A 24807-nucleotide genomic window follows, 5' to 3' on the forward strand; every position below is an offset into this window, starting at 1 on the left:
GATACTTAACTAACCTATATACTAATCACACACTATCCATATCTATTTAATACTGCAGAGCCTCTGGAATCTTTACTCGCTAATTATTAACTGCCTAAGTGAAGGTCACTTTTACTTATCCAAGTGATATAAATTTGTTTCTTCAGATATTTTGTATAATCATTACTAATTAATGAGGTTTTAATTATTGCACTTGTTAATAATGTGGAGAAAATAAGAGCAGGAATTGGAGCTATTATTCCTAGAAATGAAGTGAAGGAGAAAAAGAATTTCAGAAGAGGTTGATCAATTTTAAAATGAAATTCACATGCATGCTCCCTGAATATGTGTTAAAATAAACTTATTGTATTTGTGGGTGAACATACATCTAACTGATTAAAGACTTCCATGCCTAGTAAATATTTCTTATGATATAAAAGCATAAATCTTCAGTCTTAAAACTGAAAGATTTTGTCATTTATTATCTAGCTATGACTGTAACTTAATTTCGAAACATCTACAACAAAAAACCATAAAAAAGAGTATATCACTGTTATTAGTTTCATAGGACTGAATTAAAGCAGACCTGTTGATATCACGCTGAATGTTTCATATTTGACACTGTGTTATCCATGTAAGATCTTGCTAGGAAACAAGGTTACTCCACCATGATGTCAGCTGGGAAATATTTAATACTGGAGGCTCATAGAACCCCTGGAAGGGCAGTGAATATATACCATCAGCATAGTACAATGCTGTACAAATACAGTATTGTATTTGAGACCAAAGTGAACTGATTGAGAATGACACCCATAGAGACCACTGGCTGCTAAGAAGGATACGATCAGTGCCAGGAAACAGCACTGCACCTTTTATCATTTCTCCCATGATGCACCCTACTGACCACATGTCAACTGAAAACAAAAATGAAATGAAGATAAACAAGAAGACAGAAATAGAACAGCAAATAAAAAACACTCGGCTACCAAGCCATAGAGCAATGGTCTGACCTTTCGTTGACTGGATAAGAGGCCAGTTTTAGGATTATTAGTGTTTTAAAACAGTGAAATGGGGAGAACACAAGAATGTCAGGGCCCTTTCTGCTATGCAACTGAACTAACAATGCCACTCAATGCTACCTAATGTATGATAATATTACTTTGCAATTATAATTCAATGATTAATTTAGTTTCTGATTTAAAAGGTCTAATTTGCATTTGTCTACTAGAATCCTACTGATTTGTATTATAAATTATCCTAGATTGTGTTAATATGGGACACATGCAAATTAGTTTCTTTTTTATTCTTTTGTATACCGTATTTGGGGGAAAAAAAAGAAAAGCTGAGCTGCCAGCAACATCAAAACAAAGCGTTTCTTTTACAAAACACATTTACTTTTATTTATAAATATGAATAAATTTCCAGAAGTGAAATGCCAGTTCAAGAAAGAATGTTTTGGAATATGCTGGCTCAGTTTCATTGACTCCTGTCAAAGAAGCATGTTTCTAAATAGGAAGCCTTGTCTTATTCTTATAAACTTGGTTGCTTTATAATGGTAAGAAATGCTGGCTTTTAAAAAGAGATGGTTCAATGTGATATTAACAACATGATTTAAAGAGCTGACACTTCTTCTGAGACTGTGAATCGAAAGAAACCTGGGGAATTCAAGGAGAAATTACCCTCTGCTATTGCCAGTTATCATCCAGAACTTAAAACCAGGAAGCTAGGACAGAGGGTACTCAGGGAGGGGCAAAACGGGGAAAGGCAAAGCAAGAAAGTGAAATCACTCTCTTTAACTAGACTTGGTTACTCACGTGTTGTTACTGAAAAGTCAGAGAGATACGTCATTCTTATGGGGGAAAATAACCTAGAAGAATAAGGGACGTTGACAGGGAGCAAATAGGGAAAGACGTTAAGATAGCAGCACACTATTAATTTTGCTCCACTTATTCTTCAAATTACATCTTGTAATTTGGCAGTGACCTTAAAGAATTCCTCACGAGATTCTTTCCAATGTGAAAATCTCAGTCAGCTTAAACTCAAAGTTTCCATAGTCTGATTGAACACCTAAACAGAGTGATCACTGCAAAGAAATGGTTACAGCTTTGAAGGTGATAAGCATATCCAGAGAAGCAAATTTGTTTTGCTTCCATTTTAGGAAAGCAAGTGACATGCAAAAGTATCAGGGAAAGATAGAGCAAACAGTTGTGCATCCCTTTATTATTAATGCATTTGTAATTTCAGGTAATATCTGTCTCACAAGAGGTTGGTATTGTGAGAATCTTTGATTAAAGGAAAAAGGGAAAAGATCTCTGAAAACGGTTTTGAATTGCAAGTATTCTTATCATACTGTCCAAAGTGACCAGTCTGACTAAGTTGCTGTTTACAGTGTATCTATTTTTTATAAATATTGGGGAAAAGATAGACAAAAAATAGAGAGAGCTAAAAACTCAATAAACAGGGTTTTCTCTTGCCTATATCCATTCAAACATTTGGAAAAAGGCTGTTTCCACCACAGACATATTTAGAATTTAGAAAACATCTATTTCTATTTTTTATCTAATGCAAAAACGATCTTCTACGATACCTCTGGCAGATATTCACTTTCTTTCTGCTGCAGAACTGATTCCACTGTTTTCTGACTGATTCCACAAGCTTTCTAGCCTTGGCCAAGTTACTTCATCTCTCTAAAGCACCACTTCATCCTCTAAAATGTGGATGATAAGTACTATTTATCATGTAGAATTTTTTAAAAGACATGAAAGGATTGTGCCTGATAAAGATCCTTCCATATTACCTGGTACATAGTAAGTCCTCAATAAATATTACATATCATCATGAATCAAATATATATTGGAATTATATATTGGAATTAAATATATATAGGAAAGGTTTATTTAACTTATATTTATATAATATTATATATTTATAGTATATAAAAATTATATATATATATATAGTAAAGAAATCTTTCCAATGAGTGAAACTCACCACCCACTGGATGATCCTTTTCCCTGTTGAAAGCACTCAGAAAGGCATTCCACATACTGAGTCACAGTTGACTACTGAACTTCTCTCCATTATCTAAATGGGAATTACCCTGTCCCTTTGTCCAAATAATAATTTTAAAATATGTGAATATAACCTATGATCCCTGACCACTCCTCTCCTGAAACTGGCAAATTTTTATCTTTCAGACTAAAATTTCTTGATTTTTTTACTCTTCCTCACATGTGCCTTTAGACAATAGCAACAACAATAACAACAGATGACCTAAATGGAATCTCAGTCGCTCTGTTGCTTCAGTCTGAATTGGTTCTAGAAAGTTGTTGGTTTAATAGCCGGTATTTCTCTCGATTCTCTTTTGTGTGGCTCTGCTGGATACAGATATTTCAAAGAAAAGGAGAATATTTTTGGAAATTTATCTTCATGTCAGAACCCAAGATAGACTTAGATCACAAAGCTTTTGCATAAATATAATGCAGAGATATAAACTCTAGATCTGAACTACTGATGAATACATATTGAATTCCATTTTCTTTATTTTAATGTATCTTTTCTAGGTGATAATACCCTGGAAACCTCTCCAACTCCCATTTAACTTTACTTACTATTCACTATGCCTACAGACTATCCATGCTTATGCCACCTAAGTGCTAAGCCTTGGCCTGGAAATGAGAAGCTCTATTATTATGAATTACAAAAGTGGGATGTATGCACATGAATTTATATGGATTTTTATATACTCAAGACAGGATTACTTCTCAAGATAAAGCCACTGCACCAAATTTTATGAATCAGTCATCACAACTAAAACAGAAAATAGGTAATAAAAGAGTTTGATACTAAATCTTATGGGGACAGGGAGGTAGGACAGGTAGGGGTGGTGGTAAGCCTTGCCTCCACTATATATGTACATATATATATATATATATATATATATGTGCTTATCAGGGTGATTCTGGATTATTTTATGAAATTTTCAAGATATTCCAATGAATACTGACTGTGCACAGACCTTAGAAGAAATTAGCAAATTCAATCACTGTTGGAAACTGGATTTTGATACTTTCTGAGACAGTCTGATGCAGTATTTGGATCTCCATAAGAGTTTTGTACACTAATGCTACCCAGGTAGAATTCTGGTTGCTCTTATGATTCTGATTCATTACATTTCCCCTCCCATCATCAGTATTCCCATAGGCAGAAAGCAGATTCATTTGCAACTGCGACACTCAGAAACTGAGTCACTTTCCAAAGAAAGAATGTTAAGTTTTGGTGTTACCAAAATACCATTATTAATTTTCTAGGTGAGAAAATCTCAAGTGTTGTATCATTTGTCAGGCATTAGATTATACAAATTATCTTTTTTCTACTTCTAGCAAAGAGATAGAAATGATACCGCGTAGGCCCTGGCAGCTTAAATCTAAAGAAAGCAAGCACTACACTGCTTCTTCTACACTCTGTCTAACAGCTCAGATTGTGATCCACAATGACATTCTTTTTGGACTATGTGAGCTTCAGTCCAATCCTGGCAAATGTTTCAGTGGCACTGGTAACACGATTTTCAGATCACATGGCTTTTCTCCTTAACCTAATTATATCTTCATTTAGCATAGGATTCAGACAATGTCCTTTGATCAATTTTCTTTCAAGGGATACCTCAAAGTAAAATAACAAGATTTAATATAGTGTTCTAAAATCAGAACACCATTTCTTTGAAAAGTTTGTGCTTCAAAACTTATAAATTTAATTAGATATTTAACAAAAGCACATTTTTTAAACTTCATTGCAAAGATGGAATTATAAAAAACTACTGATATGCATAAATAAACTGAGAATGTACATATTTTGCATATGTGAATCTAAGTAAGAAAAATGAACAATATTCATGGAACACAATGCTAAATATTCTAATGCCAGGAAATCAGAGGAAGATTTTCTCCTTGAGTCTACCTATTTAACTTGCTTTTCTTTTTTTGTAACTTCTATCATAGCATATTATTTACTTTTAACCTTTATTTAAAAGACTTTATATTCTTGATTTGCTTTTTTACAAAACAGAAAAAATCCATTGAGACATAATATAATTAGAAAATTTTTAGCTTTATATATTATAAATAAAATTATAGACTAATGGACTCACAAAATACTTTACCATGAAAACACTTAAGTAATTGTTTTACTGCACCAAAATATTTTAAATCGTCATCTTTCAAAATCCATGTAATTCTGCAGTGTATATAAATAAGTAATTTAAAGAAATCCTGATGTTGAAAAAATAACGTCTTTTCCTTAAAATTTTTCATGTTCTGACCAACAAATAGTAAATGCTGGCTCCGAATGTCTCACATTATCATCAAATTAAATACACGCTCCATAAAGATCCAAGTAAGAATCCTCACTTCATTCTGTACATCAACTTGCAGAAGTGCTTTAGTAAGTGGCAAACTATTCATTTTTCTTTCCTTTTACTATTTTCTAATTAACAGATAATTTTGGTTTCTCATCATTTGAGAGAATAATTTTTTATTCTAGGTGGACTTTTAGTTATTTCCATTTTTCATAGTTTATCTAATTCAAGTTTATCTAATTGAAGCTTATTTGGGCTGAAGTTCCCCCAAACTAACTTCATCATAAAAAAATTGGAGGTCCTTATCTTTGCAGGTATTTACAAGTATGTGTATCTTTGTAAACATCTAATGTTTTACATGTATCAAATGACTATCACAGCAATTCTGTAAGATGGGCACAGATGGTATTTTATAAAGTGAAGTGAAGTTTAGGAGATAAGTCACATAACTAGAGTGAACAAGACCAGAAGCCAGTTCTCGGAGCCCTATTCCAATATGAGCTTGAGACTTATTTGACTGCTGAAGGGAGAAAGAGTCCCACAGTAGGTATCACCATTCATGAACTCTGTCCTAATTGCCAAACAGACCAAGGGCAGTTTGAATGGAATATCATGGTAATGACTAAGGAATGTATTTTATTGTTTGTAGATTTTTTCCCCCCTCAATATTTCACTTCATTTTTAAAGATCGCTCAGTACTCTGCCTATAGAACTGAAGAGGGATAGGGGAAAAATAATATACTTTTAAACCTTTCTATGTACATTTCCGGGAGACAGGGAACTTCCAGGGCCCCGGCAGTCCCAGTGGAGCTTTGTGCATGAAGCACTCAACAGCTTCCTCTCCAAGGCATCAAGAGGTTGAGGTCCAGCTCCTCAATTTTACGCCTTTTTGTTCCTTCCCAGAAGTCCCTTCTCTGTGTCCTCCCTCACTCTCTGCCTCCTTGCTGTATGCCTCTCTGAACTCCTTTTATGAACTTTATGCCTTATCCTGCCCTCTAGCGTACTCTGGTCTACTCTAAACTCCTTGGAAGAGGGATTTTCCTCTCTACCTATGTCCTCCTTCCATCTTTTCAGATTGCCTCAGAATATCCAGCCCCCATTCTAGTGATTGCTGTTTCACTCAGATTTTCTCAAAATAATAATAAAAGAGAAGAGTAGTAAGCAAATTAATAATGAAAATATATACTTTTAAATAAATACAAAGAAATAATAAATAAATAATCTTATTTTTTTAAATGTTCATGATTATCCGCTTATGGGCGTGAAAGAATGACTACTGGATTTTTACATCGCAACTTTATTTAAGGTCATAAATTATATATTGTTTGAGATAACCCTGTATTGCCTTAATATTAGGGGATGCACTCAAACTGTAGTAACGTATTAGTTGAAAAAGTTTATTAGGAAGTAAGCACAGTTATTTCAAAGACGTAAAAAGGATTAAAAAAAGGATGAATATAATAATCCACAACCTCCAATTTTTGTTTATTTTACTTTGATTATTCCTAATTTTCATGTTCAAGTTTAGAAAAGATATGTTAATTTGAGGGCATTTTCCATATTTCTTCAAATATTATTTTGGCAAATCATTTACCTGTTCCATAATAACTTGGTTCCTTGGCAAGGTTATATGTACATCCTTTTCATTCTAATGGAAATTTTTCATGTCTTCAGAGGGAAAGACAAGAGGAGGATGTTTTAGCAGTCCAACTAAACAACTGTCAGCTTGAATTGGAGATACTATACTTGAATTCTAGAAGTTTCAAATGAATACTGTGTGCCTGTCTTTAACATCACCCAGCTCCAGAGAACTCTGGCCAAGAACTCTACATAAAGGAACATCACAAGCTTTGCTCAAAGAAGGTGCTGCCATTTGAAGTGGAATGGAAGAAAATAGGTAGATAGAATATATCTAAAAGAAGCAGACTTAAGGAAAGAACTGAGAAAAGTATGCTGGTATTGTATGAGCCTTCAGTATGCCCTGGTTGGAGCCTGCAGTAAGTGAAGGGAGTAAGTGACTAGATAGTCCTTAAAAAAAAAAACTTCTAAGGAACCATCATAAAACTGCTTTACTGTCAATTCTTATTAAAAGAAACAAAACCTGAATGAAATGTAAAGTCACTGATACCTCTTATATGATCTTGGGACTGTGTTAGGAAAATAATGGACCTGGCATATTTGTTGCTCTCTAACTAGAAATTTACCATAGGTCTAAGAATTTTTAGTAGTACTATATGTTATGTCAACATATATGCTATGAAATAGGTTTTAATCGTAACACTATAATGAAAATTGAGTGTATAATACTGTATGTTTGTCTAATTAAAAAACTCTTTACATTATAAAAATAAATATTTTATAAATGTTCCTTTGGATATTAAAAAAATCAGCAAACTAATGAATGGAAAAGCAAATATCTATTTTATTTGTTTGTTTATTTTGCCAATACTTTAATTTAGTAATTAAGAAACTACCCCATGATACCATCTGGATCATATCAATAGCCAAGAAACTCACACAATGTTTCTCAAATGCAAAGACAGTTTTAATGTAGGAAAGTAGCTAAACTTTAGTCATCAATGACAATTTCGTAAGATTTCCCGATTTGTCAAGGTCTTTTACTATTTTTGCTCAAGGTTCAGATTAAGAAAGGGAACATTAAAAAGTTCTGTGGAGAGAGAGGAATAATGTCGATTATGATGATAGAGTATTATTACACTATTTTTTAGCTTCAGAGAAATTCAATATAAATTACTCTGAATAATTCTAAGTGAAAGTCAAGGAACCTAAGATTGTTTTTTTCCAAGTCTCTGAAGAATCGTAGAAGTAGCCAAGGTATCAATTAGCATATACTAAACTTTGAAATTACTTCAGTAAATGCTGAAATTATTCCAATATGCTAAAATATTGGTTTGATTCTTCTCCCCATAAATAACCTCCATCGGCCCCTGAATTTGTGTCTGATCATCATGGTTTAGTAAAGTTAATTCAATGCTCTGATCTCTAGATTCTTGGTAGGAAGCTCTACTCATAAAATGATAATTTCGTGTAAAGATTAATAAAACAATTCCACTCAAAAACACAGAGTATGTGTAATTCATTGTTTAACAGGGATTTCTATGGTTTAGTTTATTTATTTATTTTTATAATCAATATAAAAATTTTTTATAATCAGTATAAAAATTTTTCTTTCTATATCTTCAAAAACTAGTATGCATTTTGTACATATAACACATCTCAGTTCAGACTAGTCATAAATTCAAGCACTAAATAGCCACATGTCACAGTAGCTACCTATTGGACAGTATAGTTCCAGAAGATGTCATTACTCTTACATCATTATTGGAATTTAGAAAATATCTCATTAATATCCATCAGAATAAATAAATGTCAACAAAAATGCACAATCATTGTGGTATTAACTTCTTTTTATTTTTTTTTATTATTTTTTTTGTGAGGAAGATCAGCCCTGAGCTAACATCCATGCTAATCCTCCTCTTTTTGCTGAGGAAGATGGGCTCTGAGCTAACATCTATTGCCACTCCTCCTCCTTTTTTTTTCCCCAAAGCCCCAGTAGATAGTTGTATGTCATAGTTGCACATCCTTCTAGTTGCCATATGTGGGACGTGGCCTCAGCATGGCCGGAGAAGCGGTGCGTCGCTGCGCGCCGGGGATCCAAACCTGGGTCGCCAGTAGCAGAGTGCGCGCACTTAATCGCTAAGCCACGGGCCGGGTCTTAACTTCTTATTGAGTTAGATTTTTTTTTTTTTATTGGCCTTTTCTTCTACTTCTATTTCTACTAAATAACAATCATAATCTTTCTTATACAATAAAAGAGTTAATAGAGTTTTCTTATTAATCAAATACAACATTTAATAGAGTTATGGATCACATGTTTAGTGCCAATTTCCAAAAAATTCATATGTAGGAAATACACTGAACTCAATCTTGCATTATCATTGTTAAAGCTATTAATTGTTATTGTACTTAGATTTGCACTAGTGTTTGTTAGCAGAATATTTCTGTATTTATAAAAGCGTATTCTCTATTAATATCTAAACTTTATTATTTATATATTACAAACACAAATATGTTCTTTTGTTAGAGAGGGAACTTTTGGTCATTTCAGATATGTACCAGCTTATTTAATAATTCCAAATCATAGATATCTCTCCAAGAAATTTCTGATGGAATCTAGCACGGGCCTCAGTGGTAGCAACTCAAATCAACACTGCTTTTTAAAATTCTAAATTTCATTGGAAAAGCAATTATCCATGTCTAAGTCACATCTCCACGTCAAGTGAAGGAAGCCTATTTCAAACTTATCTGACCTTCAGCAATTTGAATAATAATTATGATTTTTAAATATGGAAGTTCATGTTTTAAGGAGGATATGCTATATTGACCTATTTAAGACTGGATATAGTGTCAATAGTAATTCAGATCAATGAAGCTGTAGACAAAAGCTCAGGATGTCAGCAAGGAGAGAAATTATTATGCCTAAATGTTGTAAAAGCATAAAATAGTTTTAGAAAGGGGATGAAAAATACTTGCAAATAGTGACTTCTTTTGCTAGTAAAGATAAATATATTTTAATCATTTGAGATTTGGTAGGCCCTCTTATTTTTGAAAAAAAAAATAGCATTGCTATTTTGAGTTATAGAAAATAATTTAAGAAGAAAAAGCCCATTGAAAATTTAATTAAAACAAATCATGGCAGTAGGTAGTCTTCAGAACTGGTCAGATTATAGAAATCATCACTTTTTTTTAAATCACACTTACACCACTTACCCAACTTTTTGCTTCTATCTTTACTCTCCTGGTAAAATCATTATGTGTTTAAAGGGAGAGAGAACAAAACAGGTAAAGCTGTAGCAAAAGGTACAAGGATACAGTCCCTTCCTGGAAAGAGGATTTTGTGGCGAACCATTTCTCCCATAATGCATCCCACAGACCATATATCCACTAGAACAGGAGAGAGGGAAGTGAAGAAAAGGGAGGAGAGTAAAGTTAAGTAAGATAATTGATCTCTGAAGGAGAAGGAAAAAGAACAGTTTGATTAGAAGGTACAATTTTCATCTCCCACCAAAAGTTGGCCAAAAAGGTGAATTAAAACCAGCACTATAATATTGCATAAACAATGTCTAGTATGAGAGCTCAAATTAATTAAAAAAAATTACTTTATGGATGCCTTAGATTGCTACTTTAGTGTATAAAGTGGTGATGTGGAAAAGCAGCGTCTAAACCAAAAGTGTCTCCCATGGCAGGTGACGGCTAAAAGCCTCCAAGGGGGTTTTGATGTCATTGCTGGATGTAGAGAAAGTCATCTTAATCAACCTCTAGGGGTGGCTGTTTCCATTTTCCATTCTATTCAGTTATGTGGATTAGGAGAACAACAGACCACATTTTCTCTATTTTTTTTGGTCCAAAATAAGGTACATGCAATCAAATCCATGAAGCTAGGAAATGGCTGCACCCATGGTTTAAAGGCTGAAGTATTGGAATCCCTAAAAACTAAGCTCTGAAAACTTAGTTTTTCCTTCAGAAGTTATCCTTGTAAATAAACATCAGTTTTAGTTTCTATTTGAAATAGTTCAAGAAAAAAGATATATGATTAATAGCATACGTATAAAGGAGTCATCTGGAAGTAAAGTGAAAAAAAGTATTAAAGGTGTTAAAAAATTGTTATATACGTATATTTATTTTTCAGTTGTCACACTTGTTAACCAAACATGCTTCACCTTCTCTTACCAATCTTTACCCTCTTCCAACTTGCTTTTTAGTAAGGACAAAGGAAACTTTTGGGCAAAACATTAGGCTGAGAGGCTCCTTGGGGAAGGAAGGCAGGGTTAGGTGCACAGGAGAGCTGGGCATGCCTGATGTGGGAGCAAGCAGGTTTTTCTGCATGATAACCTTCCTCCCATATGTAGGTGGGAGGACAGCACAAGGGTGCTAGGGATGCCTTCTCCAGGGATCTAGAGAAGCCAAAAAACTAAGGCAGTAACTTGCAACCCTTTCTAGTGAGGGAAGGAAAAGGGATGAGATTACATTCCGTTTATACAGCAAAGATCTGAAAAGCCATAATAGGCAAATTCAGACCCCCCAGACCCCTGTAGATCCTTGATTTCTTGAATTTTTTAATTGGTTCCCCTTCGATTTTTTAAAAAAATAACTTGTTAAGAATGTATACTAATATCTTCTTTTCCAAATAAGTTCAATGTGGTATAGCCTTGGGAAGAAGACTAGATTTGCCTCTTCCAAATCAAAAGGTAACAGAACTTTGCCATTGCCCACCAAATGAATCTGACCTTCCTACGAGCTGACCTTTTCCCTTCCTCTGCTCGAATGCGCAAAAGTATTGGCTCTCTTCTAATCTGGAAGTACACAAAGAAATTTTTTTAAACTTTGGTGGCCAGGAAATTTTCACAAAAGTACCCTGCAGCACCTGCACATAAAAATATGATGATTATTTTTATAGAACTTATAAAAATAGACTGCTAGGAACTAAATAGAATAAAATATAAAAATAAGTATGAAATGTACATTGAGTACATATATACAATCCTAATTTAAAACAATTTTAATTCCTAAATATATTGGATATGTTTCTTAATATGTTGCATTACTTGTTAGAGAGATTCTTTTCAAAATAATATATTGCAATGTTTTCTTCTAACAGGTATTTTATAAATCCTTCATTTTAATAAAATCAAATTGGAATACATTTTGAAGACTCTACCTTTTCTTTTAAAGTGTTCGTGAATACTAGATTTTCTTTATGAAAGCAGTAGTGCAAAATGTAATATTTTTCTCTCTACGGTTTTGGAATTTATACAAATTTACTAGGCAATGGCTACCCTACATATTACTTACAGAGCAGTTTAAAGTATTAAAGAAACTCTCATCCAACTTGAACAATTTGGATTATTCTAAATTGACTATTCATTGAGCATTTGTGAAAATACTTGCTCCTAGGATTTGTATAACTTTTTACTTGTCTTTTCCTAGGACTAGAGCCATCAATCTAAGATATGACATAGGGCCAAACGGTTAAATGCAATAGACAGATTTCTTCCGGTTTTCACATTCCCTTTGAGCTGAGCTGCAACCCAAATAGCAATTTTTCTCGATATCTACAGCACGTGTGCTAATTAGTATCCATTTGACTATTTAATAAGACTCCATTTACAATTCTTTTTAGCTATAATATTTTAGTGTTCTTCTAGCAAAGCTTACTTCTCAGAAACATCCTTCACAGTTTTAACGAGTGATTTTTCCTAGTAGTATTTTTTAAAAACCTCTATGAAAGCTGGCAGCCCTATTTAAAAAAAATATTCATATACATGAAAGAGAACATTACTCTTGGCTATCTAAAACATGTACTCATTTTCTTCACGGTTTCTGTGCCTGCCATTTAGAAGCATCCTTACCGTTCTCCTTGTAGCCCATTCCCAGGATGACCTCGGGGGCTCTGTAATAACGGGTCACCACATAAGGAGTCATCATGAAGCTTGTGCCTGCCGTCCTGGCCAGTCCAAAGTCGAGGATTTTCAATGTACAATCAGACTTCACTACAATGTTACTTGGTTTTAAATCCTGACAATCAGAACAAGAGAAGAAATTAAAAGCCAGCATCAAATGAAACATGTGATTTCCATCTACTCAATCAACATGGCAGCCTTGCAGTCCACTGACGGGGGCCTCCTTGACTGTAGAGCCCTAAATAAAGCAAATGATTACTGCCCCAAACAAGTTTACGATTAGTTTTGGATTTTTTTTTTTTTTTTTTTTTTAGTATCCTCAGAAACTTTTTTAAACCCAGAAGAGAATCGTACTACCATTTTTACAATTTAGGCTCATCTTGGGAAGAGTTTTTAGGAAAAAAAAAAAATCATTTATTGTCATCTGTTAGGTTGCTCCTTATGCCAACATAAACTTTTCAGCTTATATTTCATTTCTAGGCCTGACAGAAGAGCAGATCAGGGCAGCTGTCTTTATGCTGCCAGAAACAAACTGTGGAAAGGAACTGTCTTATTTCAGCTGCACAGATGACCTCTGCCAATCAAGGGTGAGGTCATGAGGCTTCTCAAAAGCTGACTCTCAATAAGCTGAAACAAAACGTTAAACAAAATCAACTACAGTAGAGCTAGAGTTTCCTTCTATACATTAGTGAATAATGTGCTAATTTTATCGTAAAAGGAATGAGAAAGTACATTACATTTAATCAAGCCCCCTCACATAAAGAAAATAATTACAGTTGCTCTTTCACTTCTCCAAAAGCATCTCAATTATAATTCTGGAGTAGGTGTTCTTACCCTGTGAATAATTCCAGCAGAGTGAAGGTGCTTGATGCCACACAACATTTGGTATAGCAGGTAAGACATTCGCTCATGGTCTAATTCCATCTGAATCACCTGACACAAGTTGGCATCCATCAGTTCCATTACTAAGTAACTGGAAGGTAAATCCACAGTGTTGGTTTCAGATCACAAGACCCGTGAAGTCCTTCTAAGAAGTCAGAATCCGCTCCTAAATCTGTAAGTCTTCCAAACATCCCAGCTCTACCCTATTAGCGTGTGGTTCCTGCCTGTATATTTTCTATCTTCATCTTGTTCTCACTTTTCCCTGAATTCTCCAAACTCTTTCCTCAGTATTATGATTACAAATAAGAAAAAATATTCAGAATAGCATCTTCCATTAAATGCAATGTATCAGTATTAAACAAGACAAAGCGCTAGGATTCGCTTCCTCTCCTCTGCTTATTGTCACTATGCTTCTAGGTAGATTCTTTTTGAACAAAATCAAAGGCACCACAAAAATAGAAATAAAGATTAAAGATGATTTTTACCATGTCCCTCTTATTAATATTTCTCAACGTGAATTGACTTATTCTAGAAAGCTCACAGAATCAATTAGCAATAATAAAAAATACCTAATAAATAAAAAGCCTTCCCTGATTGAACCAAGAACATGGGACAACAAAGCACAAAGAGCCAGAAGGCCAGACAGCAGCAGAAGCGTCTTTCCAGGAAGAAACACCGGAAATAGAATCTCTGTCCTATCATTGGATCCCTTTCATTTGCTGCCAGCTCTTCCCTCCCTTCAATCTCTACAAAGGATTCCATCCATTTGGCTTTTGTCAGTTTCCCTTGATTTATTTGAGTGCTATGCCCTCCCTTCCCTCATGAGTTTTGTAACTTACACATCTTGGAACTCCTCCAGTGTTTTCTGGGGTGTGAAGACATTTAATAAACTAATAATCTGGGAAAGAGACAGTGGAAAGGACAGAGGTAGGAGAGAAAGAAAAAGAGAGAGAATGAATTATTTAAGAAGCATTTTTAAACAAGCACTTATTCCAACTCAAAGTCACACACTAGTGCTATGGTGGAAATAGAAAAGTTGAAAAAAATTTCTAGAACTGTCTCACAGAACATAGAAAAATGCACTCAGAAAGGACATATGATCTGTCTTCAGGTTAAAATGCAATTAAAAAGCTCAAATTTTTAGGCAGAAGAGTCAGAGAAGATATACAATTGTGATATTGCTGTAGAGTGGGGTTCTCCTTGGTAGAATACAGGGTTGTCATGTAATTAAACAAAAAGAGAGGAAAAGCCTTGTAAGAAAAGTGAGGCAGCAGGGAAACACCCAACAGGACTTAGCAAGGCCATGTTTTTCCTCAAATGGACACAGTGGCATTCTAATTCAAGGTGGCATTCCAATTCAAGATTTTTTTGTGTTGTTAGTTTCTTTTGCTTCTTCTATTTCACTCTCAAATATTATTTAAACTAATGCTCCAATGGTATGTGTGAGAAAAGGTATATCTTGGATGATATCAATGATGAATTTAGTGTAAATGTATAAAAATGTATAAAAAGGTTATGGAAATTCTGTTTCTTAAACTTTTTGTTTCCTGTTTTAGTTATTTTATATATTAGGTAATAAAAAAGTTTACCTTCTAGCATAAGTAAATTAAAAAAAAGCAAAACCTCTGTCATATTTCCAAATAGACTTCAAACATAAATAACTCAAAATGTTCTTTCAGCTAAATATTCTGTACTAATGTGCCAGTGGGAAATAAAACTAAAAAATATAGATAACAATCTTGTACTCACAGGATAAATGCAACCATTTCACAAAACCTGGATAAGTACAAATTTAAGATTTAAACACCTTTAAAACATGAATTAATGAATTTCAGTAAACTTCATAAGTGGTACAGAAACATATGAAGTAATAAAAACAAAACAAAATGACTAAATATCTCAGAAATGCAGTCAATTCTAGGGAATGCTTTAGGCCTCGAGTACTTTGCATTTGTCGAGGAATTATTGAGGAAAAAATCACAATACCATCTAATATTTTCATATATATATATGGCAATGGTTATAACATATAAAAAAATCCAAGATCATCTCTTCTAAAGCAACTTTACAGTATGAAATATGCAGGTGGAAATAAAATTATTTCAAAATATCTTTAAAACATGATTCAAGGGCCCTGTTATTCCGTATACGTAGTTACAGTGTGTGTTAAGAAAATGTCTATGTGCTACATCTCTCACTGGAACATATAGGGTGGGCCTGTTTTTTAGTACTTTATCAGTCTTGGAAAGTAATTTATTTTGATATTTGTTCAAAAAAAATCAGAGACTATGTATAGGATACACACACACACAAAAAAAACTCTTAAAGATGGAAAAATGCTAACCCATATAAACCTGGTGAATAAATAACCTAGGTAATCTAAATTAATCTAGAAAATAGTATTGCATTTTAAATAAATCAAGATTTATTGTGTTAAAAGGTAAATTCCCCATTATAGATTCCTATTTTCCGTTTCCTGATGCCCTTGTTTTTATCACCTTCACCTTCTTTGATTTCCCTTTGAGAATTTCTCCTCTGTTCTTTCTTTGCTCCCTTATAAATTCTAATTTCTACCAATAACCACTTAAAAATCTTGTCCTTAGAAACAAGTCATCACAGGTATTTCCATTTTAGTTCAACATTTCCCAGGCAGGAATCTGATTCGGTTCCTTTCTTCCAGCATCTTAAAGTACACAGACGTGAATCAACGTTCGTGATGGCCCTGCAATCGCATCAGCTATCACATCCTAGAATTAAGCATTCATTTTCTAAATGAATTTTCTTCTCTATTATTAGAGATTTAATTGGGATTACTTCACTGTTTCACTTTACTTTCCATAGCATTAACAGAGTTCCGCATCCTGACTGCTTTTACTTAGTATTACAAGTACTGATGTGGAATTTACATTTGGTCGTAAGTTAACTTCCTCTCTGCTAACAAGTACCAGAAATTTATTTGCATAGACTTATACACATACATGAATACATATATATGTACATACACACAGAAAAGGGGGGTAGCAGGTAGGGTGCCATTTACAAATTATCATTTCAATTTGGAATTCTTTTTTAGGTATAAATGTGAACCCCCATATTTCAGTCAAGAGCAGGGGGAGTATGATTCCCTTAAAGTGGCCAAGTAAGTGGGAATTTCTCCACAACATATTTACTGCATTATAGGGCCTGGAAGGAAGATTAGGGAAATATAAATATATGAAATCTCAGACTATCAAAACTTTCCATACATTGCTCCATTGCTTGTATCCACCCATCTTCCACAGCACACGGTATTTCTCAGCCTCTTTGTTATCATAAAAATAGATTGCATTTGTCATGTGGTTAATCTTGCTCCTGCTTGTTTTTAACATACTGAAAGAACAAACTGCTTTAGCAGAATGACTTTTCTTAGGAATCATCCTTTCTATCACTTCTATATTCCTCTCTAGAAGTAGTATATTCCTTGTATGGTCAAATTAGACATGGGTACATACTTCATAAAATTTCCCTTTCTTAGTGAGGCCTTCCCTGCTGACCCTGCACTGACCAGAATTTTATATTTCCCTTCTTTATTTTACTTCATAGCATTTATCACTATCTATACCCTATACATTTACCTATCGATTTTGTAGACTGCCCTTCTCTCACATGAGCTCCAGATGGGCAGGGCTTTGTCTCTGTTGTTTTCACTGATGTATTCTTGGCACCTAGAGCATCCAGATCTATACCTGGCACATTTTATTCATTTAACAAATATTTGTCAAATGGCTAAACTAAAAAGTCACTGGAGTCGAGTAACAGAGGAAAAGAGAAGCACTGTCATGGGCCTGAATCCACATATTTGTATTTCAAATATCTTTCAACTAAACACTCATACGTTTGATTTCTCTTAGTTTCACTGATAGATGGTTAGCCTTATGATGAATTCACTTGTTTTTTAAACTGCACTGATAATTCCATATATTCTGTGTGATTGTCATACTTAAGAAAAGCTTTGTAGGGAGTTATGATAGTTATTATTGTTATAGTTTTATTATAATGATCTATAATTTATTTTTATTATATATTTATATGTAATAATTCCATGCACTATGTTTATTATAATTTATTTATTAATAACAGTCATTATTAAAATCATGAATTATCACCCATTTATCCTTACTAAGAAGAACAGGAGCATGGAAAGATTTCTAGAGGCCTTTGCCTGTGGTTGAAGAAGCTTATACTCCGAAGTGAGGAAAGTCCTGTAACGGTGTCCCATCACTCCATTAAGAAGTGGTGTACTGAGTTCCAGTGAGAAACGTTCCTGATGACCCTGTTCTGAAGTGCTTTGCAGATGCGTCTCTGCACGTTTGCCCAACCCTACCAAAAACAAGATGCCGAAGCCCAGTGTGTGTGCTGAACACTTGGAGGCCACTGCCAGACTACCGCTAAAAGAAAAAGGAGATAAAAATCTTCACCTGTTACTAATTAAATTTAAATTATAAAGAAATATAGCATATTGTTCTGTATGACATTTCTGTTTTTTGTTTTTGTTTGTTTTATTTTGGAAAAGCATGAAGCTCTCTGGTTAATCTGGAGCAAGATAACCAAATACGGTTAATTTCATAGCAGGGAAATATCAATCAAATTCATCCCCTCCATGCCATATGGTTTTTACATGATTTTTAAGCAGAAAGCTACCATGAGGACAATGAAATCAAATGTAGCATATGGGAGGATAAACAATCTTAAAAGGCAAAAATTGCAAAGTAAAGAAAGCCTTTCCTACTCAAGTTAGCATACTGCTTTTCCTTCCCCAATCTCACAACCTCCCACTACCAGAGGTTTAAAAATAACAACTCACGTTTTTATGGTTCACACACTTCATGAGGACCAGCTCCCGGTAGGCTCTCTTGGCATGCGTTTGGTTCTGAAAGGGTCTGCTGAGCTTCTTAATGGCCACATTTCTGTCAAGAACAGCATCGTACGCAGCACTGCAGAGATCCAAGAGTAATCCAGAATTAAAAACAAAGGAGCCCTGGGCCGGCCCGTGGCTTAGCGGTTAAGCATGCCTGCTCCGCTACTAGCGGCCCGGGTTCGGATCCTGGGCGCACACCGATGCACCGCTTGTCCGGCCATGCTGAGGCCACGTCCCACATACAGCAACTAGAAGGATGTGCAACTATGACGTACAACTATCTACTGGGGCTTTGGGAAAAAAAAGGAGAAGGATTGGCAATAGATGTTAGCTCAGAGCCGGTCTTCCTCAGCAAAAAGAGGAGGATTAGCATGGATGTTAGCTCAGGGCTGATCTTCCCCACAAAACAAAAACAAAAGCAAAGGAACCCTTAGAATTCCTGCCTACCGAACTAGAGTGGGGAAAAAAAAGACTATTTTGGAATCCTACTTAGTTACCTTCTCCTCAGGTCACATGTCAATCAGGCTGTAAATAAAGATATAAGAGTGACTAGTATAAAAAATTCTACTTGCTAGGAAAAGAAGAAAGGAAGAATATCTTGCCAAGAACTGCATCAGTGAGTGGGGGGTCAAAAGAGGAAAGAAAAGTACTCAACTTTCTCCTTAGCCATGTGACTGTGGCAAGTTTTTTAATCTCTCTGGGCTTGAATTTCTCATCTACTAGTATGTGATATTTAGGTTTTTCTATAGCTATAAAACTCCATTGTACTTTGGTTATTTTAAGTGGACATTCATTCCTTCTCTATTCACAGGAACCAGTTTTTAAGGTGTGACGTTAATTGCCATGAATACACAGGTTGGTTGATGCTCGAAGTGCACTCATTAACAATAACAAAGCTCAAAATAAGGAAAGCCACCAGAGGGGATTTCAGAAGCATAAATAACTGCATTTAAATACACAGACAGAAATGAATGCTACTAACATTTGAAGCTTTCAAACTATTTGAGAATGATAATTTTGTGTACTTTGAAAAGCAATCAATATACAGCAGTGTTTCTCCCATACTCAGAATACATGGGTCTGGGGATCAAATGAGGAAGTGAGTCTCTTCTTGCTATTATACCTAATGACCCACTCACAAAATGTTTTACCCATCCCTGCAAATTCAGGTCATGCTGGATTTTGTCTTAGTTGCCAGGAAGGAATGCATCAACCAGTGTCCCCTATAATTAATGTATTGAATTGGAAGTGACATGAACAATTTAGGGCTCATGCCACTAAACTAAAAGATAAAGAAAGGGATTACTGTATTGTAAGATAATGATAGACTCACAGGATAAGGTTGGACAAAGTCTTAGAGTTCATCTGGTCCATGCCTCCATTTAATACTTATTTTTTCTCCAAAATATCTCCATCAAAAGTTTGACCAGTTTCTCCTGGAGCATCTCCAAAAACATGGACCCCTTTAACATCAAGGCAGCTCATTCTGTTGTTGGGCAGCTTTGGGAGTTAGAAATGTCATTATTCTGATAAGCAAAGTTGTCTCTCTTGTGATTTCTATCGACTACTGTCAGCCCTGCCTTCCAGGGCAACTCAAAATAAGTATTCCCTTTTCATTATAAGAGACCCATAATGTTTGAAATCCATTAAAGAACTGAGCACAATGCCTGGCCTACTCTATAACCACTCAATAAGCATTCAATAACTCCTAGCTTTCCTTATTTTTCCCCTAAGTCTTTTCTTTCTTATGCTAAATATCACCAGTGTCCCACCACCCTTTGTCAGAATGTGATTTCAAGTCCCATCATCATCTGGTTGGTTTCCTCTGAATATATTCCAGTCTGTCGATATCCTCTGAAAATGTGGACCCCAAACTAAATAAACATTGCTGCTCTAGGGATGGAGTGTCAGTGAAGATTAGGGTAGGGCTATCAACTCCTTCATTCATTCATTCGCTCATTCATTCTGTTGACACAGTTAATACAGCTAAGTCTGTCCTGGCTTCTTTGATAATTACACCATACACTATTGACTCACAGTGAGCCTATATTAATTAAAAATACTGTCTTTTAAAAAACTTGCACTGCTTTTAAACTCTGTATGTCAGCATTCATCTTCTGTTCTCGTGTTGTTTTTGTTAACCTACCAGCAACAGCACAGGTAAAGGAAAGAGTCAAATGGACCTACATCTTATAGGTCATTCACAAGGACAACAGTGAATTGGAAATACAGGAATTACACTTGCTTTCTGAAGTTAAGAAATTGTATCAGCAGGAAACTGATCAGAACAGTCACCTTAAAGAGAAAGACTAAATTTTAAGCTGAAACAATTTAGCTGAGGTCATTAAAATATCTAAAGCAAGAATAGCAGTCAGTCATGTGGGCCTAGAAATGAGTCAGAGAGGCAAATTCTGGCACTGCCTAGCCAAACAAGAAAGTGCCCTCCCAGGTAGGTCCAGGGATCCAGTCAGCCAGGCAGATGTTTACATCCCTCTCATGACTGTCAGAGATTACAGCCAGTTAGCATTCTGATCAGCGTCTCCTCAGGCTGATTCTATCCTCTGCAGTCAACTTTCTGCTCATCAAGCTCTCCTTCAGAATTCTGCATGCAAGAATATTGCCCATATTTGGTCAGCTTGACCATTACATTTCTCATAACTTAATAAATCAGCATCTGGTTTTATATGTGAGGCTTGTCAATGTGAATTAAAGCCCCTGAGATACTGACCAGATCCTGCAAGACAGTGGGCCAGCCTCTAACTTCACGTGGCATGACAGAAAATGCCACCCTCTGGGGTTCTTTGCAGACTCTAGCCAGTTTCTCCTAGAAATATTGTGCCGTTCTCCCTCCTTCTGGTATCTCTTCCTTGAAGCAATTTTAGGTATAAATCTCAGCACTGCTGCTAACTAGATGTGGAGCTATGGGCAAGCCCCTTAAACTTTCTGGCATCAGTTTTCTCATATTTAAAATGGAGATAACAACCTGACAAGACTGTTGTAAGGAGTAAATGTGGTAGTAATGTATCTATAGTGCCTCACCTAGGATGAGCACTCAATAAATCATGACTACTGCTATTTTAAAAATCTATGTCCTTGCTGAAGTCATCGTGTAATGCAGGGCAGGATAAAATATGAATTCCTATGGCATATGCTACAATTGGATGTGTATCTAATAATCAGCAGTTTTTAATCTTTTACTAATTACAAATCCATCTTGACCAATCTTGCAAGTTTGTCCCATGATATAAAAGTTTGGGGCAAAAGCCTTGTAAAAATCTAGATACATTACAGTCACACAGCTCTATTACTACTTTAATAAGCTATCCAGTATGATTTATTTTTAATGAACCCCCTATTCCCAGTGATCGCTACATCATTTCTTAGTGGCTCACAGGATATCTTTTCTAACCAATACTGGGACTAATATCGAGCTCAGCAGGTGTCCTTTATAACCTCTTTCTTCCCTCTAAGGAAATAAGGACATTCGCCTGTCTGGAGTTGTATGGAACACTGTGGTTTGGTTCACTGAACTTCCATTTACCTTCTTGTATCATGACTTCTTGCACTGAAGAGACCTGAGAGTTAAATGTGCAATTCCCAGGTGCTTTTGAGGCTAGCACTCTGGATTCCAATACGGTCCCGCCATGCAGAAGCAATATGAGAGATTTGTAAGGCAAAAGTGAAGTGGTCATTTTCTAATATTTCTTGGTTGGCAAGCAAGGTCTCATGGAGATGTGAGACTTTCTTCCGAAGCAGTGATTCATGTCATTCTCCAGATTCCTGGGTGAGAAGGGGGTTGAAGCAGAGGCAGCAGTGGACTCCACGTTCCAGGCCAGAGTCAGCAGCATGAAGGAGTAGCGACAGCAGCAGTAACGAGTGCACGGTTCCAGCTCTGATTCCCAAATCTCAGTTACAATCATGTATTCTGGAAGCTCAGTGGTTCGAGGATACTCTCAGACGTGGGAGCTCTCCTGGTGAGCCAGCCCTCTAGTGTCCGGGAGTCATTCCAGGAAGCCCACTTCTCTAGACCTTCCAATGATTTTGCAAGCACCCAATTTACTGTATTAAATCTTTGCCTACTTAAAATGTTTCTGTCTCCTGCCATGAACCCTGGCTGACACTACAATCTTTCCCATTTTCTGTAATTCCTCAGTGATTACTGGCAGCAGTTTAGCAAATACATCTGCAAATTGGCATCACTGATGCTGTACAGTCACAAATTAATGTCTGAAAGTTTTCCATTACTCTTGAGTCATCTTTTTTTTTTTTTGAGTCTTGGTCCATAGAATCTTATTTTCTTTCTTTCAGTAGTTTCTCTTCCTTTTATCTTCATGCAGTTGAAAAAGGAGATAAATCTATATGAAGATTTTCCAGCAATTTCTTGACACATAGTACTAACTCACCTCCACTTCTACCAAGTTTATTCATAAAAGAAAGCTATAGCCTTCTGTTGTTATGCTCCTGTCACTTAATCCAGTTTTATGATGCTATAAAGCTATGTTTACCTCCTTGAACGTATTTATATAAACACACACACACACACACACACACACACACACACACACGTCCCTGCGGGAAAGTCTTATTCTTAACATATTTATCAGTTTTTTTTTTTCTTCTGACAATTACAGACAACCTCTTGCACAGATATTCTTCTTCCTAAGTCATAATCATTTATTTGATAATTTTTCTTGTTTCCTTTCCCTTTCACATCTAAAATGTTCCTGATCATATTAACATGTTTGTTGGCAAAAAAAAAATAAAAAAACAAACAAAAAAATCCCTAGGTATCATGAGAAGAACTTTATATCTTAAAAAATAAAAATAAAAAAAAGTTATCATTGGAGCATCTTAAGCCATAGCCTGCCATGACAAATTCCTTCCTGAGATATACGCTGCACCCTTCATTGCTCTTTTCCCATATTCACACATTCTCACTTTGACCTTTTCCAAAGGCCTGGACTTTAGTTGAAAGCTATCAAAAAAATCTCTACCCAGTGCCTTCAAATATATCACTTTCATGCCCAGACATTACAGTCCTTAGAGATGCTATTGAGACACTGATTCCACCATTGAGAACCTTGTTGGCAAACCTGCCAAACTCCCCTCTGCCTCAGGGCTCTACAATTGTTGCTCCTCTGCCAGGAATGCTCTTCCCATATCCTCACTCGCCCAACTCTATCTTGTGACTCAGGTTTCAGCCCAAATATCACCTCCTCGGTAGAGGCCTTCCCAAATGACCCCATCAAAAGTCAACAGTTGATTTTTTTGATTAACTAATCAAAAAAATTTTTGTCATTGAATTACTTGTCTGTATCAGTTTGGTTATATTTCATTAGGAATGCCTTTGATGATAATTAATAGAATTTGGACTAATAGTGACTTAAATAATAAAGAGGTTAATTATATGACATAACAGAGAATCAAGATGTAGGCATATCTAGGTTTCAGGGACACATTATAATTCTTGTGCACCCTAGGCATTTTAGGCTTCTGATTTTCTGAAAATTGGTTCTCGGCATATTGAAAAAAAAGCCAATAACAGAACTCCAGTACTGCATCAGGGGAAGTGTAGGTGCTGTGATGCACTGCTAAGATCCCCCTTCAGGAACAAAGGACTTATTATCCCAGCTGCAGGGAGTGCTCCTGGCAGACAGCATCCAGCCCTCAGCCCCCTTTGGTGTAGCCTCAGCTCTTCTCATGGGCAGCCTTCATTCAATGACTGATTATAAAAGCCTGGGCACTTCACCCCAACTAAGGACAGCTGGGAAGGCTCATTTCATCTTCAGAACTCCCACCAGGGTCAGCTGAGGCTTTCATGGAGCTTGCACTGCAGCTGAACTTCTGCCTCTGCTTCCTTCCCTTCCTTTCCACAGCTGTTAACGCCCAAAGCACTCCCTAATAAATCTCCTGCATGCACTCACCATCTCAAAGTGTATTTTCTGGGGAATACAACATCTGACAAGCAGTAACTCATGGCCAAATACAGCAATAAGCTGTGGAGTTTGCCTGCATCTTTCCCCAAGCAAAAGGCAGGGTCCAATTGTGGATGAAAGTGGCTGTATTCTCAGAGCTCAACATCAAGAAAAGCCATTTCACCTGTGCAACAAACTAACCTAGATGATCAAGCCTAGTTGTAGAGAGTCCAATCAAACCCACTTTGTATTTGAGGGACAACAGAGTTGAAGCAGGGACACCAGGGGGCTCAGAAGCCA

At 35.7% G+C, this 24807-nt stretch overlaps 1 protein-coding gene across 2 annotated transcripts in view; it reads right to left on the minus strand.

The window, feature by feature from the left end:
• The window catches only part of MAPK10 (mitogen-activated protein kinase 10), a 310127-nt gene that overhangs the window by 57994 nt on the left and 227326 nt on the right, over positions 1 to 24807 (minus strand). Inside the window, exons 5-9 of one of the 2 annotated variants that reach the window (XM_058547444.1) lie at positions 18539 to 18668; positions 14535 to 14593; positions 13648 to 13786; positions 12763 to 12928; positions 10226 to 10297 (exon numbers count right to left, since the gene is read on the minus strand). In XM_058547444.1, the coding sequence (XP_058403427.1) occupies positions 10226 to 10297; positions 12763 to 12928; positions 13648 to 13786; positions 14535 to 14593; positions 18539 to 18668 (566 nt within the window). The remainder of the gene's footprint in view (positions 1 to 10225; positions 10298 to 12762; positions 12929 to 13647; positions 13787 to 14534; positions 14594 to 18538; positions 18669 to 24807) is intronic. The other variant, XM_058547445.1, reaches the window with a different exon arrangement.

Source organism: Diceros bicornis, chromosome 8 (assembly GCF_020826845.1).
Source record: "Diceros bicornis minor isolate mBicDic1 chromosome 8, mDicBic1.mat.cur, whole genome shotgun sequence".
In the NCBI taxonomy this organism is placed as follows: domain Eukaryota; kingdom Metazoa; phylum Chordata; class Mammalia; order Perissodactyla; family Rhinocerotidae; genus Diceros; species Diceros bicornis.